Source organism: Borostomias antarcticus (genome assembly GCF_949987555.1).
Source record: "Borostomias antarcticus genome assembly, chromosome: 10".
Taxonomy (NCBI): Eukaryota; Metazoa; Chordata; class Actinopteri; order Stomiiformes; family Stomiidae; genus Borostomias; species Borostomias antarcticus.
This window is the reverse complement of record NC_140243.1, coordinates 13,032,258-13,048,532: the sequence shown is the minus strand read 5'-3', so window position 1 is coordinate 13,048,532 and position 16,275 is coordinate 13,032,258. Positions and strand designations below refer to the sequence as shown.

Sequence of the window (16,275 nt, the reverse complement as noted above, 5' to 3'; positions counted from 1 at the left end):
TATCCTTAGGTAATTAATTTAAAAACCTAATAATACTGTGGGAGATGCAACTGGATCATATCATTCTTAAAATCGCATGCTTACCACTTTTGCTGATGCCAATAAAGAGATCATCAACATGACTGTTTGCCTTCCTGCTAGTCATTGCATCGTGGAAGCATATTTAGGAACTAAAACATGAACACATATTAATAGCTACGTAAGACTAGCTGTTAAAATGAACATAGTGACATGCAATGACAAATTTCTCACAACCACCAAACACATTAAAGTAAAATGCATCTGGGCCTCAGTCCGGAGCTCAGCAGACATAGAACAGCAATAACATCACAGTGTCCAGTCCTCTCCAGCTGTGGGACCACCACTCCCCAACCTCTCCTTGCAGTGCATGTGGGGAGGCAGGGCTTCATTAAACGAGACACCTCTGGAGATAATTAAGAGCATTTATTTTGGAAGAATAATGTACAGTGGATCCGAATTCACATAGAGTAATTCCCCCTCAGACTCTGGCTCTGAAACCTTAAGTAAAAGTGAAAATTATTTAAAACGTCAACCACATGCTGCTGTAGACTGATGTAACTACAGTAATGTAGACCTGCTGTAACTACAGTAATGTAGACCTGCTGTAACTACAGTACTGTGCATGATGAGGGCGATGAGGAGGAGGCGGAGCCAGAGAGAGCGGGAAAATGACCTCATCTCATGACCTGGTAGAAGAACATCACCGTGACGACCAGCAAACCAAGAACCATCCAATAAGAATGAGCCTCTGTGGGGGGAAAGAAACAGAGCTCAGTTCATTGGACGAACACACAAATCGGCGGCCATTTTAACTCTGCACATCTGGCAGTAAACCACTAGCTACCTGGCCCAGCTGGTGCCTCCACGGTCAGACTGACGGAGAGGGGCGTGGCCAGGGCTGCGTGGGTCACCCTGCAGGTGAGGATGGTCCCGGGGGGGAGGGTGGACCCGGGGGGGAGGCCGGGGTGGAGCAGGGTGATGTGGGAGGACAAGGAGAAGGTTCCGTCGCTGTGCTGTCGGTGACTGGAGAGAGAGCCCTGGTCTGGTAGCAGCCTGAGCTCGGTGTCTGTGGGGGTGAGGAACAGCCACTCCACCTAAGAGAGGAGAGGGGGGGGGGGAGGGAGGGAGGGAAACAGAAAGCTGGATGAATATCGGCGTTCATTTCATCACAAAATATGAAAGCAAACATGTGTGGAGCAGACTGGATTGGAAGATTGTAGCTACTTCAATGAACTTTCTGGAAGGATGGCAGAAAAAATGCAGGTAAATACCGGTCTTCTTTCTTTTATGTGCATGTAGATAAATGCACGGGGCGAAGTGTTTGTTGTCTTCATGATATTGTGACGCGCAAAACGCGCCACTTCCGCTTCCACCACAAGATTTCCCGCCAGTAGACTAGCCAGAACACCGAAGTTCCAAAATAATAAATTCACAGGGTCTCATGCAGTCTCATGTCACAAAAACGATTTTTGGGGTCTTGCTAAGGCCAATTCACAAACTGATAGCAAGTAAAGGTGAATATTGAACTATAATATTTGGACTCATTCAAATCAGCCCTCAAAACCCACCTGTTTGCCCAGGCCTTGGGCCCATAGTTGGCCAGTTCACCTACTCAGTTAGCTTACCTTAGCTTTTATAACTTAGTTGTTAGTCCTGCATGTTGTTTTGTCTCATTGGTCTTCTCTGTTCTTGTAAAGCGTCCTTGGGTGTCTTGAAAGGCGCTTTATAAATCTAATTTATTATTATTATTATTATTATTATTATAAAAAAGTGATCGCATTGAGCTTTAACTCTTAGTGTTTTCCAATCACATATGTGAGGATGTGATGGCGTCAGTGGTCAGTCTCCTGACCTCACGCCAGGGCGGATACAGACCTGAGCGTCCAGTGGGTAGTAGCGTTCGCAGTGGCAGCTCAGTTTCGGGACCGACATATCCTGAAACACCAGCCTGTCCTCGGAGAGGGAGATGCGAGGGGGCTCTAGAATGAGAGAGAGTGAAAAGTAAAAAGAGTGAGGGATTTTGAGTTAAATATGGAACGTCTTAGCCACACTTGAACTGTTGCCCTTGGGGCTGATGCTGTTGTCAGTTGCCTCTGGAACTTGGAGTTCCCCGGCGGAGATGTAATCTGGAGAGCCCCCTGAGCTGGGACTTCCACCTGGGAAACTCGAGTTTCCACCTGGGAAATGGTGCACACAGCATCCAGGGTTGAGCTCAGCGGTCCGCCTGGCTCAGGGTTTCCCAATCTGGGGTCCGGGCCCCCCTTAGGGTGAAGGGTCAAAAAGCCTTGTATTTACGGCACTACAATACCATTTAAATTCAACAAATTAATCAGAGACTATGAATCGTGTCAACATTAATATTACTGCTACACCTGCAAAGCGCTTCATTGTACCCTAACTTACACCTGAAGGAATTTACATACAAACACACACAGACTGGACATTCATAGCAGTTTTGGGGGGGGGGGTGTAAATTCAAAATTCCATCAAGTGTAAGTTAGGGGGGCTCTGGGGAAGGAAGGTTGGGAACCCCTGGTCTGGCTGACCGGGCTAATGGTTGAGTTCAGCGGTCCGGGCCTGGTCCGGGCCTGGTCTGGGCCTGGTCCGGTCTAACACGGACGCTTCCAGAAGGAGACTCACGGGTGACATGCAGCTGCACGGCCTGCTGGGCCCGGAAGGGTCCGGTGCTGACGCTGCAGATATAGATGCCCTCGTCTGACACCTTCAGCCCGGACAGACTCGCTGACGCATTACCCTCCCCAACCAGCAGGGCGGCGTCCACACTGAAGCCCTGCCTCCCCACATGCACTGCAAGGAGAGGATGGAGAGTTGTGGTCACACAGCTGGAGAGGACTGGACACTGTGATGTTATTGCTGTTCTATGTCTGCTGAGCTCCGGACTGAGGCCCAGATGCATTTTAAATATTTATCTCTATGGACTGGACAGATTAGCCTAATCTCACATGATGGTGAAATGTCTATTCAGCCATCAATAATGACACCACTTTCATCATTGTGAGTAGAGGCATCTGAAGTGTAAGAACAGGGCGAGGGGTTGATCTGGTATCTATCGTTCTACTCACACACTGGGTCTTCCTCTGTCTCTCTATCGTTCTACTCACACACTGGGTCTTCCTCTGTCTCGTTCTATCGTTCTCGTTCTATCGTTCTACTCACACACTGGGTCTTCCTCTGTCTCGTTCTATCGTTCTACTCACACACTGGGTCTTCCTCTGTCTCTCTATCGTTCTACTCACACACTGGGTCTTCCTCTGTCTCGTTCTATCGTTCTACTCACACACTGGGTCTTCCTCTGTCTCGTTCTATCGTTCTACTCACACACTGGGTCTTCCTCTGTCTCGTTCTATCGTTCTACTCACACACTGGGTCTTCCTCTGTCTCGTTCTATCGTTCTCGTTCTATCGTTGTACTCACACACTGGGTCTTCCTCTGTCTCTCTATCGTTCTACTCACACACTGGGTCTTCCTCTGTCTCGTTCTATCGTTCTCGTTCTATCGTTCACACACTGGGTCTTCCTCTGTCTCGTTCTATCGTTCTACTCACACACTGGGTCTTCCTCTGTCTCGTTCTATCGTTCTACTCACACACTGGGTCTTCCTCTGTCTCGTTCTATCGTTCTACTCACACACTGGGTCTTCCTCTGTCTCGTTCTATCGTTCTCGTTCTATCGTTCTACTCACACACTGGGTCTTCCTCCGTCTCTTTCTGCCCAACTTTCATGTCAAGTATTCTCCGCCCACTTCTTTGATGCTGCAGCCGCCACTCAAGCCCCACTTCCTGTCCCGGGGGCGGGACCTGCTGCCGGAAGCCACAGTCCAGGAGGACCACGCCCTCTAGAGGAGCAGAAATGGACTGCGAGCGAGAGAAGACCAGGAACACCGCTGATGAACAGAGAGAGGGAGGAGAAGAAAGGGGGATCAAGATAAGGTCTGTCTGTTTCAAATGTTTGAAGGAAAGGTGAAACACTGGCTGAAAAAGAACCAAACATGTAACCACTGATCAATGACCCTATGTACAGGAATGGGTACACACACACGCACACATTTGTATACACACGTTTACACATACACACACACACAAAATTGTATGCTGTTTATGTTATGTGGTCATGGATCTGTGAAATGGTAATGTGATATAATTGTTTGATGTAGTTTTTAACGGCTGCATGTTTTGTGTAATGTATGTAATTGTTTTAAATTGTAATTTTTAGAAAAGCCTAACTAGGGACTGGGGTTGCAAATTAGCCAATTGGCTAGAAACCTTTCATGCTACACATCTGTTACGACAACATGTATGTAACAATGTGCGCTGCATTGTCCCTAACAAATAAACCAAGAAAAAAAAGAAAAAGAAAAAAAAAGGTCAAGACAAAGTCCCCGGTTTGATCCCAGCTCCCGGCAGTGTGCCGAAGTGTCCTTGATCAAGACGCTGAACCCCAAAATCACTCACGTGTGGCCCGGTGGCGCAGTACCTAGTACTGAATTGATAAGTGCAAAAAGTACTTTGTATATAAAAGGTGTGTGTGTGTGGTGGGGGGTAGAACTGTAGCCACCTCAGAGAAAGGGCTTTTATCTGTTGAAAAATGTCTTCACTTCGGTGAGTAAAAAAATAATATTGTCTGTAGATGCGGTCATACAGACTGGGTGACAAAAGTCTCTGGTGCAACGAATGGTCCCTGGCAGGGCAGGATACCGGGGTACAGCCCCAAATAGTATACTGACCTGGACCAGGGCTACTAATCAATCAGCTGGAGAGCATAATGCCGGCCTTACACCTACCGACTTTCCCCCCGGTTTCAAAGTCTCAGACAAAATTCCAAAATCAGAATAAAATCTTAAGAGTCTTGCTGGAGTTGCTGTGCGCTCCCGTGATCACAGTCGTTAGGTGTAAGGTGGTCTTAAAACCCAATTCACGTCTTGGCCTCACGACAATATCAAACATGTCTGATATTCTCTCAAGTCTTTAGTCTTGTCTTATGCAAAATCTGTGGTTCAATGACGTGACCATTATCAACAACCAATAGGCGATTTGCAGAATCCTAGTCTGTGACTTAAAACTCTTTTAGAAGTCTTTATATGCGAGATGACAGTCTTTTAAAAATCTTTTTTAAAGTTTTATCAATGTCTTCTAGTATACGGACAGATTAGCCTAATCTCACATGGTGAAATGTTTATTCATCCATCAATAATGACACCACAGACAGCATAGTCTGATCAGTATAAGAGCCCAAAGTGACCTCTTCATCTCACCTTCAGTCAGTAGAGTTCCTGATTGGCCAATGGGCAGTTCCAGTTTGGTGTGTATGAGAGGAGGAGGATCTGATTGGGTGGTCTCCACCGCCTGCAGGATCAAAGTGAGACTGAGCCCGCCCCCCTCCACCTGAATGGAGCCAATGAAATAGACCGGGTTGCTGGCACCCTCCTCCCGCGCCCCACGGGGGAAGTAACGGCTAATCTCACATGTCACTTCCTGCTCGTTGCAGTCGGCGTGGAGCAGCAGGTCCGCCTCTGGGATTTCGGAGGTGGACACTGTCACAATCAAACGTACATGTTACCTTTCCACATATACTGGACAGGTGAAATCAAATGAGATCAAAGAGAAATTGATGATTAAAGCGACCTTTGGCCTCAATGATGATGTCATCAGGATCTGGGACGGGAGGCGGGAAGAATGGGGTCAGTGTTTCAGGCGAGAGGTCAGGGTTCACAGCCAGGTCTCTCAGGACCAAAGTGGCTGGGGTCCTGGTCAAAAGGCCACCAGGCCCCATCCCGCCCATCCCTCCACCCTCTTCCACCAACGAACAGGACAGCACGACGTCTGCGCCTCCCTGAGCTGAGAGAGATTGGGGGAGAGAAGGGGAGACGGGAAGGAGCGAAGGCGCGGGGGAGGGGGATGAGAGTGGGCATTTGCCAGAAAGTGAGAGCAGGTGATATCATTTAAACTTTAATTTAACCTTTTAACACTGAGACCAAAGTCTCTTTTGAAGTTGAGTATTGTCTATTGACTATCGATTTACATTTCCTCAAGTTCAGACGACTTACCTGAAACGTATGTCGTGACGTACAAAATGAGCACAATTTCAAGCATGTTTGGTCTCCAGTTCAGTCAAAGGTCCTTTGTAAATGTCTTAAACTTAGTCAAGAGACGATGAACTACCAAAATCATAGTAAAACAACGAGCACGTCATAAATAGTCTACCCCGTTCACGCAAACTGCTACTTTCACTTTTGTTATAGTGAGATAGCGTGAGCCAACTGAAATGGGATCACCGTTTTCAGCTCAAACACACAGCGCCATGTTATACAATACATTATCTGAATTACTGTCACAGTATAGCCTATTAGGTCTAACGGACTAATAACAATCGCTGATAGCCTATGCCATATCTCGCAGGTGCGTCATGTAGGGCAGCGCGAAAACGAAAGTCGATCGAGCATTTTCTCTTCCAATCACAACGCGCGAAATTATTCGTCATTGGACGTCATGAACAAATGATTCAGTGTAGTATACATGTCATCGAATACATACTGTCAATATGGTCCTGTCACACAGACCGCGAGAGAGAGAGAGAGAGAGGGAAATAGATAACAAACCAGAAAAAGAGACTCCTCTGCGTGTGTGTGTGTGTGTGTGTGTGTGAGAGAGAGAGAGATTTTTTTTATTTTTTTTTACATTTAAGACTTTATTTGGACCAAAAAATATAACTTGAGTCATTGAGATCCTATTTTGGCATTTCGTTTCCTCCTCATGACTCAGTTACTACTCGGCATGTGTTTGCTCATTCATGGTCTTTCTGATGGAGGTGGAGGTGCTTAATTCTCCTGCATGGTCTTCTGGATCCAGTCAGTGTAGGTAGACACCTTAGTATAGACTCCATATCTGCCTTTTACTCCACAATCAATGCCCCAACTGACGATGCCCGCGGCCCAGTACCGATCACCTTTCCTCAGGGCAAAGGGTCCACCGCTGTCCCCCTGACAAGAGTCCTTCCCACCCTCCGGTTCTCCGGCACAGAACATGTTCTCCAATGTGAAATCTGGTGTTGCACTGTTGATTCTCTTCAGGTTGTTGATAGAATCATGGCATGTGTTCTGGTCTACGATAGGGGGGCGTATGTACATCAGTTTATTGGCATATTTGTCCACATCACCTTTCGTCCGACCGAAGCCTGAGACAAGACTGAAAGAGAGAGAGAGATAGAGATTATGGAGACCAATCTACAAGACTAAGTCAAATGAAAAGTTTGAGTGAAATTCTATTTTTGTACCAATGGAACAAAATATCCCATTCAACAGATTAAAGTCCTCTCTTACCCAATCTGGCCACTGTCGTATGTCACATTCTCAAGTGTCAGACATATTGGCATGATGGAAGCGTGGAATGTGATTGGCTGTTGAAGCTTGATCAAGGCAATGTCGTGACTGAAGTCCACTTTGTTGGGGTTGTTGTACTGGGGGTGAGGGTGGAGAGAGCTGACAGCAGCAGATGGGACTGTGGAGATTTCATGTGTAGCCTTAATCCCCATGTAAACCTGTATAGTAAAAAGAATGTGCAGCTCTGTTCATCTCCGTTTCCCTCTATTCATCTACATCTTAAAGTCGCACTGAAACGGACGTTCGAGATCATCTAACTTCCGTAGTTTGACGTATTTCCGATGCAAACAAGCTATGAGGGTGGGACATGCGTTTAGAGGAATTTGATTGGAACATTGTCAAGTGGACGGGTTTTAAGAACTTTAGACAGATTAGATAGAAGGATAGTGTTGATTGACGGGTGGCTGTTGTGAGATTATTGGCCTAAAATCTAAGGTACCTGTTGTCGTCATTGCACGTGACCTACCGTTTTCCAGGAAGTAAGAAATTATATATATATATATATAATATAAGATTACAACAAAAGTAGAATTTTGTAATTTTTTTGGCATACATCGTTGAATAGGTGAACACTATGACCAATTATGTGAACCAAAATGGGACGGAATGCTTTTTTCATTTCAGTGCGACTTTAAAGGTGCTCAGTTCGATTTCTCTTTTCTTTTTTCGGCCACTAGATGGGGCAGTGGTGCAGCGTATCAAATATAAACAAGTGGGTGTTTTCACTCCATACGGTGCCGTTCAGGGGGTGGGGCTCAGCGCTGGGCCAGCTTCGCTCATTATAAAAAATAAATTCTGCATTTGCTCCACAGGCACGACACCGTTGGCTATATTTTCTGTACAGATAGTTATGACTCCCCTGGACCTATTTATTGCATATATTGGATTTATTTATTTATTTTTACAAAAAGTGCAGTAAATCGAACAGAGCACCTTTAATGAAACACCACGTGTGCGACAGAAGCAGGCCCAGTTTGCGTACCCGAACATCATCCTTCTCCACAAGATGGTTGTTGAAGGTGACGAGGTTGTGAGCTGCAGTCATGACCCAGCGCTCAGCGATCACGATGCCCCCTGCTCTCACTCCGTCCATGAACAGTAACACCTGCCAGGGGATGGTGCCCTCAGGCGCCACGTCACCTCCCATGATCCTGTGGTGCTGATCGATCGGCTTGGCTTTTCCACACACTGGAATACAGACAGAGAGCAGTAAGGGTGCAGGATTTCATGTCAACAAAGAGGATCAAATATCAAGTCATGTAAAAATCATACAAGTATAATGCACAGTGAAATGTAATTGCTAGCTTCTAAGGGTTGTTGAGTAGAATCGTAGAGTAGAGAGAGAAAAAGTAATTAAGTAAAAGAGTATTCAAGTACAAATACAAAATATATAACACAAATACAAAATACAGGTACCAGAATTGAAAGAGCTGAGAAGATATGCACTGATTAATTTATAGATGGGTTAAATCTATATGGATGTTAAATCTATAGAAAAACAATATATATATATATAGATGGATTTTTACAGTTGAGTTAAATACATACACACATATATATATGGATGTTAAATACACACACATATATATATATATATATATAGATGAATATGTCTATCTATATGCATCTATATATAGATGAATACACACACACACATATATATATATATATATATGTGTATTTATCATATCTGTATTAATATATATGTATTTAACATCCATATAGATTTAACCCACACACTGATGCATTGTGGGGCATGATCTATCATATATTATAAGCTTTGCACGGGACAGTAATGGTGAAAGGAATGATTCTACCTGGTATACATGTAGGAATGACAGAGGTGTCTTGGTTGTCTCTCCACAGTCTATCTGCTGCACAAGTGTAGCTTACTGAGACAAACAGAGAGGTACATTTACATCGTTTAGCAGACGGTTTTATCCAAAGTGACTTACAGTAAGTCCATGTGTCTACAGTGAGTGAAGCGATTGTACATCCCAGTTAAAGCCTTCTATAAAAACAAGTGGCATCCGCATTCAGTGCTTGATCATGATGTGAGGGTTAGGGGTGGGGTGGGGTTGGGGAGTGGGGTTGGGGGGTGGGCCCAGTTCAACCTGGGATAGGGGTGAGGGTTAGGGGTGAGGTGGGGTTGGGGGGTTGGCCCAGTTCAACCTGGGTTAGGGGAAGGGATTTGGTGTGGGGTTATTTTTTCATACACACATACATGTACCAAAAGTAGAAGTGAGATTGTGTAACGGTAGGAAATTCTCGAGTTAGACAGCGGAGAGGTCAGTGGAGGTTTTGGTCATTTGAAATTCAACTGGATCTCATCTTGAGTGATGGCTGAAGACACTCACCTGTTGCTCCTCCAATGAGAGAGTAGTATGGTTCATTGCAGCGGTACTGGATGACTGAGAGGTATTGGTTGTCAGTCCCAGATCTGAATGTCACCCCTCCATTCAGTAATTGTTCAGGCTCTCCACAGTCAATTACTACAGGAGAGAGAGATGGGGAGAAACCAATTCTATTACAGGGGAGTAGGAAAAGACATGGCAGACATTTTGTGGTCTGGATGAATCTCATCAAATGTAATGAGATTGACTCTGAATCATTTGACTTTGAGTCTGCATCTGTATTTGACTTTGACTTATTTGACTCACTTTGGCACTCAGGAAGGGAAAGATGCCACTGGCCATTACTCTGACACATGGAGGAATAACTCTGGATCTCTTCACCATTCTGAGAGAGAGAGAGAGAGAGAGAGAGAGAGAGAAAGAGCGAGAGAGGGGGAGAAAGAGGGAGAGAGAGAGAGAGAGAAAGAGGGAGCGGGAGAGAGAGAGAGGGAGAGAGAGAGGGAGAAAGAGGGAGAGAGGGAGAAAGAGGGAGAGAGAGAGATAGAGAAAGAGGGAGTGGGAGAGAGAGAGAGAGAGAGGGAGAAAGAGGGAGAGAGAGAGATAGAGAAAGAGGGAGCAGGAGAGAGAGAGGGAGAAATAGGGAGAGAGAGAATGCTGATTAGAGAGAGACAGGAAATGCTGAAGAGTGAGAGAATCCATAAGAGAGAGAGAACATGTCCTCCTCACCATCATTAGTTTGTAGCCCAGGTCACAGCGCACATGGATGTAATCTCTGTAGAGGTACTGTGTGAAGACAGGGGTGACCCTCCCATTGGTCACGGCCTTGGGAGGTACACACTCGACCCCTAGGATGAACAATTGCACGCACACACACACACACACACACACACACACACACACACACACACACACACACACACACACACACACACACACACACACACACACACACACACACACCTCAAATCAGATGCTGTCAGGTTTTTTCTCTCTTCCAGTCCCTCTTATTCGTTTTTGCTCTCTCCTTCATGCTATATTCCCTTCTCAACTCTCATTTCCCCTCTTTCCTAACACCCTTACCCCCCCCCTCTACCTCCTCCCCTCCTCCTCCCTCCTCTCCCCCCCCTCTCCCTCCTCCCCTCCCCCACCTCCTCTCCCTCCTCCCCCTCTCATCCTCCTCCTCTCCCTCCTCCCCCTCTCCCTCCTCCTCTCCCTCCTCCCCCTCCTCCTCCCCCCTCACCCTCCTCCCCCCTCTCCCCTCTCCCTCCTCCCCCCTCTCCCTCCTCCCCCTCCTCCTCTCACTCCTCCTCCCCTCCCTCACTCTGGGTGTTGTAGTCCAGGGCCCATCCCCGGCTGAGGCCGGCCCAGTCTGTCCGGTAGTCCAGCTGGACGCTGTTGGAGCCGGTGGGCCTCAGTCCTGGACTCTGCTGTCCACACAGCTTCTCGGGCTCCCTGTCTGGGAGGGACAGCTGGGCGCGGGAGAGGAGAAGGAAGAAGCACCTGGTCACACAGACCTCCACACACAGACCTCCACACACAGACCTCCAAACACAGACCTCCACACACAGACCTCCACACACAGACCTCCACACACAGACCTCCACACACAGACCTCCACACGCAAACCTCCACACGCAGACCTCCAAACACAGACCTCCACACACAGACCTCCACACACAGACCTCCAAACACACACCACCACACACAGACCTCCACACACAGACCTCCAAACACAGACCTCCACACACAGACCTCCACACGCAGACCTCCACACACAGACCTCCACACACAGACCTCCACACACACACCGCCACACACAGACCTCCACACGCAGACCTCCACACACAGACCTCCAAACACAGACCTCCAAACACAGACCTCCAAACACAGACCTCCACACACAGACCTCCAAACACAGACCTCCACACACAGACCTCCACACGCAGACCTCCACACACAGACCTCCACACACAGACCTCCACACGCAGACCTCCACACACAGACCTCCACACACAGACCTCCACACACACACCGCCACACACAGACCTCCACACACAGACCTCCAAATACAGACCTCCAAACACAGACCTCCACACACAGACCTCCACACACAGACCTCCACACACACACCGCCACACACAGACCTCCACACACAGACCTCCACACGCAGACCTCCACACACAGACCTCCAAACACAGACCTCCACACACAGACCTCCACACACCGCCACACACAGACCTCCACACACAGACCTCCACACACAGACCTCCACACACAGACCTCCACACACAGACCTCCAAACACAGACCTCCACACACAGACCTCCACACACAGACCTCCACACACCGCCACACACAGACCTCCACACACAGACCTCCACACACAGACCTCCAAACACAGACCTCCACACACAGACCTCCACACACCGCCACACACAGACCTCCACACACAGACCTCCACACACCGCCACACACAGCCTCTCCCTCACACCTTAACATGGACGCACCGTGGTCATCTGCAGGGGTCAGGTTCAGGTCAGGGTTTAATGTCCGGTAGGGCTGGGCGGTATCCAATTTTTGAAACGGTCAAAAGTCCCCAAACGTTACCACGGTACACGGTTTCACCGTTTAAATACTAACATGGCCGGAGGTGTTTCAGTGAAATGCAGTCAGGAGGCTGCTATACAGTCTACTGCCAGAAGGTGGCAGCATTCCTCTGTGAGAGTGTAAAATGCCACCTGTGGTAGTGGGCTGTTTTCTAGGGGTCAAGTGATAGTTACCTGTAGCCAGTGGTACAGACAGCTGGGGCCTTGCTCGGTGTCAATACTCTCGATCTGGAAGTCGCTGGTGAAGTTCAGGGTCACGGTGAAGCCAGGCTCCACTGAGATGACATACTGACAGGACACGCCGTGGGGAGAAGGCTTGGGGTACCCAGGGCTGGTGAAGGACCCCTCGGGCTCGTCAAAAATACCCCCACCACAGGACACTGAGCAGGGGGAGAGAGGGAGAGAGAGAGAGAGAGAGAGAGAGAGAGAAAGAGAGAGGGGGGGGGGGAGAGAGAGAGAGAGAGAGAGAGACAGAGAGAGAGAGACAGAGGGAAAAAGAGAGAAAGAGAGAGAGAGAGAAAGAGGGAGAGGGAGAGAAAGAGAGAGAAAGAGGGAGAGAGAGAGAAAGGGAGAGAAAGAGGGGGGGAGAGAGAGAGAGGGGTGGTGGTGTGGGGCAAACAATCCAAGGACGCATCAAGGTGAAGTGTTGCATATATAGTCGGATGTGCACCAGACATTCAGAGGTGTTGATGGATATACTGACGGGCCTACGAAGGTTCTGTTAAGTCCACTCACACACACAGGTGCGCTGGTCTGGGCGGAGCTCGTAGCCATGGCGACAGGAGCAGAGGTACGAGCCGAGGGTGTTGTGGCAGAGCTGAGAGCAAAGTGGACCAGAACCGTCCTCAGGGTCCGGGGCCAAACACTCATCTATGTCTGGGATGGAGGGAGGGAGTGAAGGAGGCGGAGAAGGAGAGAGAGAGGAGAAGGAGAGAGAGAGAGAGAGAGAGAGAGAGAGAACGAGAGAGCAACGAAGTGAAGAAACAGGGGTGTCAGAGCAATGGGAAAAGAGAGAATGCACACATTCAGCTACATTTGCAACACTTCATCAGCTTTCTAGAAGAAGTCTTTATTCATCACACAGCAGACTCTAACACGCACAAATTGGCGACACATAGGAACACACAAACACACACATGCATTAAGCCTCCCTGATGAAATGTTCTCTGCGCTTAACCCCTCCTGTCGGCCCTCCCCATAGGGCAGCCGGGAGCCAGTGGACAGCGTGGGGACGCACCCGGGGGCAAAACAAGTGCTCCTTCGCCAGGGACAGACAGCGTTAGCGTGTTCTTCTGCATGTTTTTCATATTGGGTTCTTTACGGGGGAAACCCTTGCGAAAGCGGGTAGAACATGCAAACTCCACACAGAAGGGCCCGGAGACCTTCTTGCTGTGAGGCGACAGTACTAGGTACTGCGCCACCGTGCCGCACGTGAGCGATTTTGGCGTTCGGCGACATGCTCAAGGACACTTTGGCACGCTGCAGAACGAACCTTGACCTTACCCTGCCCGCCCACCCCTCTACCTCCTGAGAACTTTCTGGGTTCTGGGTTGCCTGTGTTGCCTTCAACTGTATCTTAAAGTATTTTTTATACTCCTTTTTCCATTCTTGGTGTGTGTGTACTGAGCAGTAGCACCTTTGGCCTGGTAGTGAGCAGAGAAGCCGATTGGCTGGTGCAGCTCAGGGTTGCTGTCGTCCGACTGAAAGACAAGGGTGAGCCGGTTGCCGGGAGATGAGATGGGCTCGTTGCCGGGGTGATGTCCATCAGCAGAATTCTCCTGGCCGCAGAACCTCCCCAGAACCTTCTGGTCGTACAGAACCTGGCACAGCAAGAACACCAGCTCAGAGAGACACACTTCAAACAGGTCGGTATATGTGGTCTCTGTGCTGTTGAGCAGGGCTGTGTAAGCTCTGGAGCTAACTGACCGTAGGGATGTAACGATAACCGGTTTAGTGATAAAACGCGATAAAATGTGATTAAATTTATCGAGATAAAATGATTACCATGCTTTGAAAAACTCTACTGTCCAGCATCAACCAAAACTACAGTCTCCCAGATGCATTATTTGTATACATGTTTACACAAACAAAAAACAAAAAGTGCAGTGCTGCAAATTTTATTTGTGGTTTTTAATATAAAACTTGGTGAAACGATTTCAGTGTGTGTATCAGTAGTTTTTGAACATTTTCATCACATTTTAACAGCAACGCGATAATACTGATAACTGTGATAATTTTGATCGCTATAATCGTGATGTGAAATTTTCGTACCGTTACATCTCTAACTGACCGTAAGGGCGTCGTAGTAGCAGTCGACGGACGCCTCGATGTCCAGGTGTGTGAAGGTGAGCTGGATCTGGTAGCCCTCAGGGACCTGGAGGTCCCATTGCTGGGTCAGGGCGGCGGGGTAGGGCTCGGGGTACTGGGGGGACTGGACCGCCCCGTACATCGGAGCCTGGGACCGCGGCAGGCGCCGGCTCTCACCCCCCCTCTCACCCCCCCACACGCACAACAGCCTGGCAGAGAGAGGGGGGGAGGGCATGGAGGTGTGTGTGAAAACTTGGCAGAAAGAGAAACAGATCAATACAGAGCGCTGTAGCCATTACAACCCCAAAACATAATGGTAATGTGTCTGGTAAATAAATAAAATGTTCCACAAAAGGGTTCTCAAATTATTTTTAAATGATTTTTCAGAGGGTTCTCTGACACAAGACAACTGAATGACCTTTTAAGGATCTAGAGAGCACATTTTTTAAAGTGTCTAATTTTGAGAGAAAAGGGTCTCACCAGATGATGTGATAGGTCCAATCCATGTTGGTGGTGTTGCTCTGTATGTTGGTTCGTAACGGTAACAGATTTCACTGCTGTTACTGTAGCACTAATATGTTGTAGAAGACCTCTCATATAGAGGATCGGATTTTCACTCTGGTGGAGATTAGGCTGAGTCTAAAAGTCTGACTCTGTTTGACTTGGCTGCAATGCTCAGACTGATAGAGTGAGAACATTGGGCAAAGGGGTAGGATTGATAGAGAGAGAGAGTGAGAGAGAGAGAGAGAGAGAGAGAGAAAGAGAGAATAAGAAAGAATAGAGAAAATAAAACAAAGGAATGCATAGACGTTAACAATGAAGAAAAGAGATAATTGAATAGATTACGCAGAGGAATAGTGTTATCTCTTTGCTGTTTGTATTTCAACTCAGTATGTCGTGGTCCTCCGTAATATGAGCCTCTGTCAATGTCCACTAGTCTCAACGGCAGACTCAAGAGAGGTCTTTCGCTGATACACACTAACTACGTTACTGCATGCTGAAGATCTCTCTATGGGTCTGGGACACTTCATGCAAAAAACTGGTGCTCAAATCCTGGCAATTCATTGTTTTCGCAGGAATCCCTGCGACACCAATCAGTAACGACTTTCACGATCAGGCGCTCCCACCCATAGATATGCCCCGCCCATCTAACCTGGGCTAGCGTCTCTCATTCGCGGCTACGACCTGTCACTCTTTCAATTCTGACCCGTTGATACACCCTCAGAACACCAGCTTGGGCGGCCAAGTGGCCCAGACTCTATTACTGTACGTAGTATGTGGAGCGCAGCGGTTCAACGTGATATTTGAGTCTGGACACTCCGGTGGAGAGAGACTAATGTCCACCTAAAGATGACACCCCACTCCTCTACTGTAGGTCCTGGAAGATCAGGTTACTGAAGAATGACTGAAGAGGGGAGGAAGAGAGAGAGAAAGGGGTGAGAGAGGAAGAGAGAGAGAAAGGGGTGAGACAGGAAGAGAGAGAGAAAGGGGTGAGACAGGAAGAGAGAGAGAAAGGGGTGAGAAAGGAAGAGAAAGAGAAAGGGGTGAGAGAGGAAGAGAAAGAAAGGGGTGAGAGAGGAAGAGAGAGAGAAA

General features: G+C 47.9%; 2 protein-coding genes across 2 annotated transcripts; both read right to left on the bottom strand.

The window, feature by feature from the left end:
* Nucleotides 1–501: 501 nt before the first annotated feature.
* Nucleotides 502–6,130, bottom strand: tapbpl (TAP binding protein like; the record flags this gene model as incomplete). The annotated part of the gene is made up of 8 exons (XM_084444501.1): nt 502–769; nt 866–1,115; nt 1,897–2,000; nt 2,662–2,829; nt 3,724–3,924; nt 5,293–5,571; nt 5,663–5,875; nt 6,085–6,130. The coding sequence occupies 8 exons, from the start codon at nt 6,128–6,130 to the stop codon at nt 696–698; spliced, it is 1,335 nt and encodes a 444-aa protein (XP_084300627.1). The 3' UTR covers nt 502–695.
* A 565-nt stretch (nt 6,131–6,695) lies between these two features.
* On the bottom strand, nt 6,696–15,350 carry c1r (complement component 1, r subcomponent). The gene is made up of 13 exons (XM_084444109.1): nt 15,163–15,350; nt 14,666–14,891; nt 14,012–14,195; nt 13,111–13,251; nt 12,550–12,755; nt 11,092–11,239; nt 10,497–10,615; nt 10,077–10,155; nt 9,774–9,908; nt 9,234–9,308; nt 8,399–8,604; nt 7,357–7,574; nt 6,696–7,222 (listed from the first exon to the last, which is right to left on the bottom strand). The coding sequence occupies exons 1-13, from the start codon at nt 15,186–15,188 to the stop codon at nt 6,856–6,858; spliced, it is 2,130 nt and encodes a 709-aa protein (XP_084300235.1). The 5' UTR covers nt 15,189–15,350; the 3' UTR covers nt 6,696–6,855.
* Nucleotides 15,351–16,275: the final 925 nt, after the last annotated feature.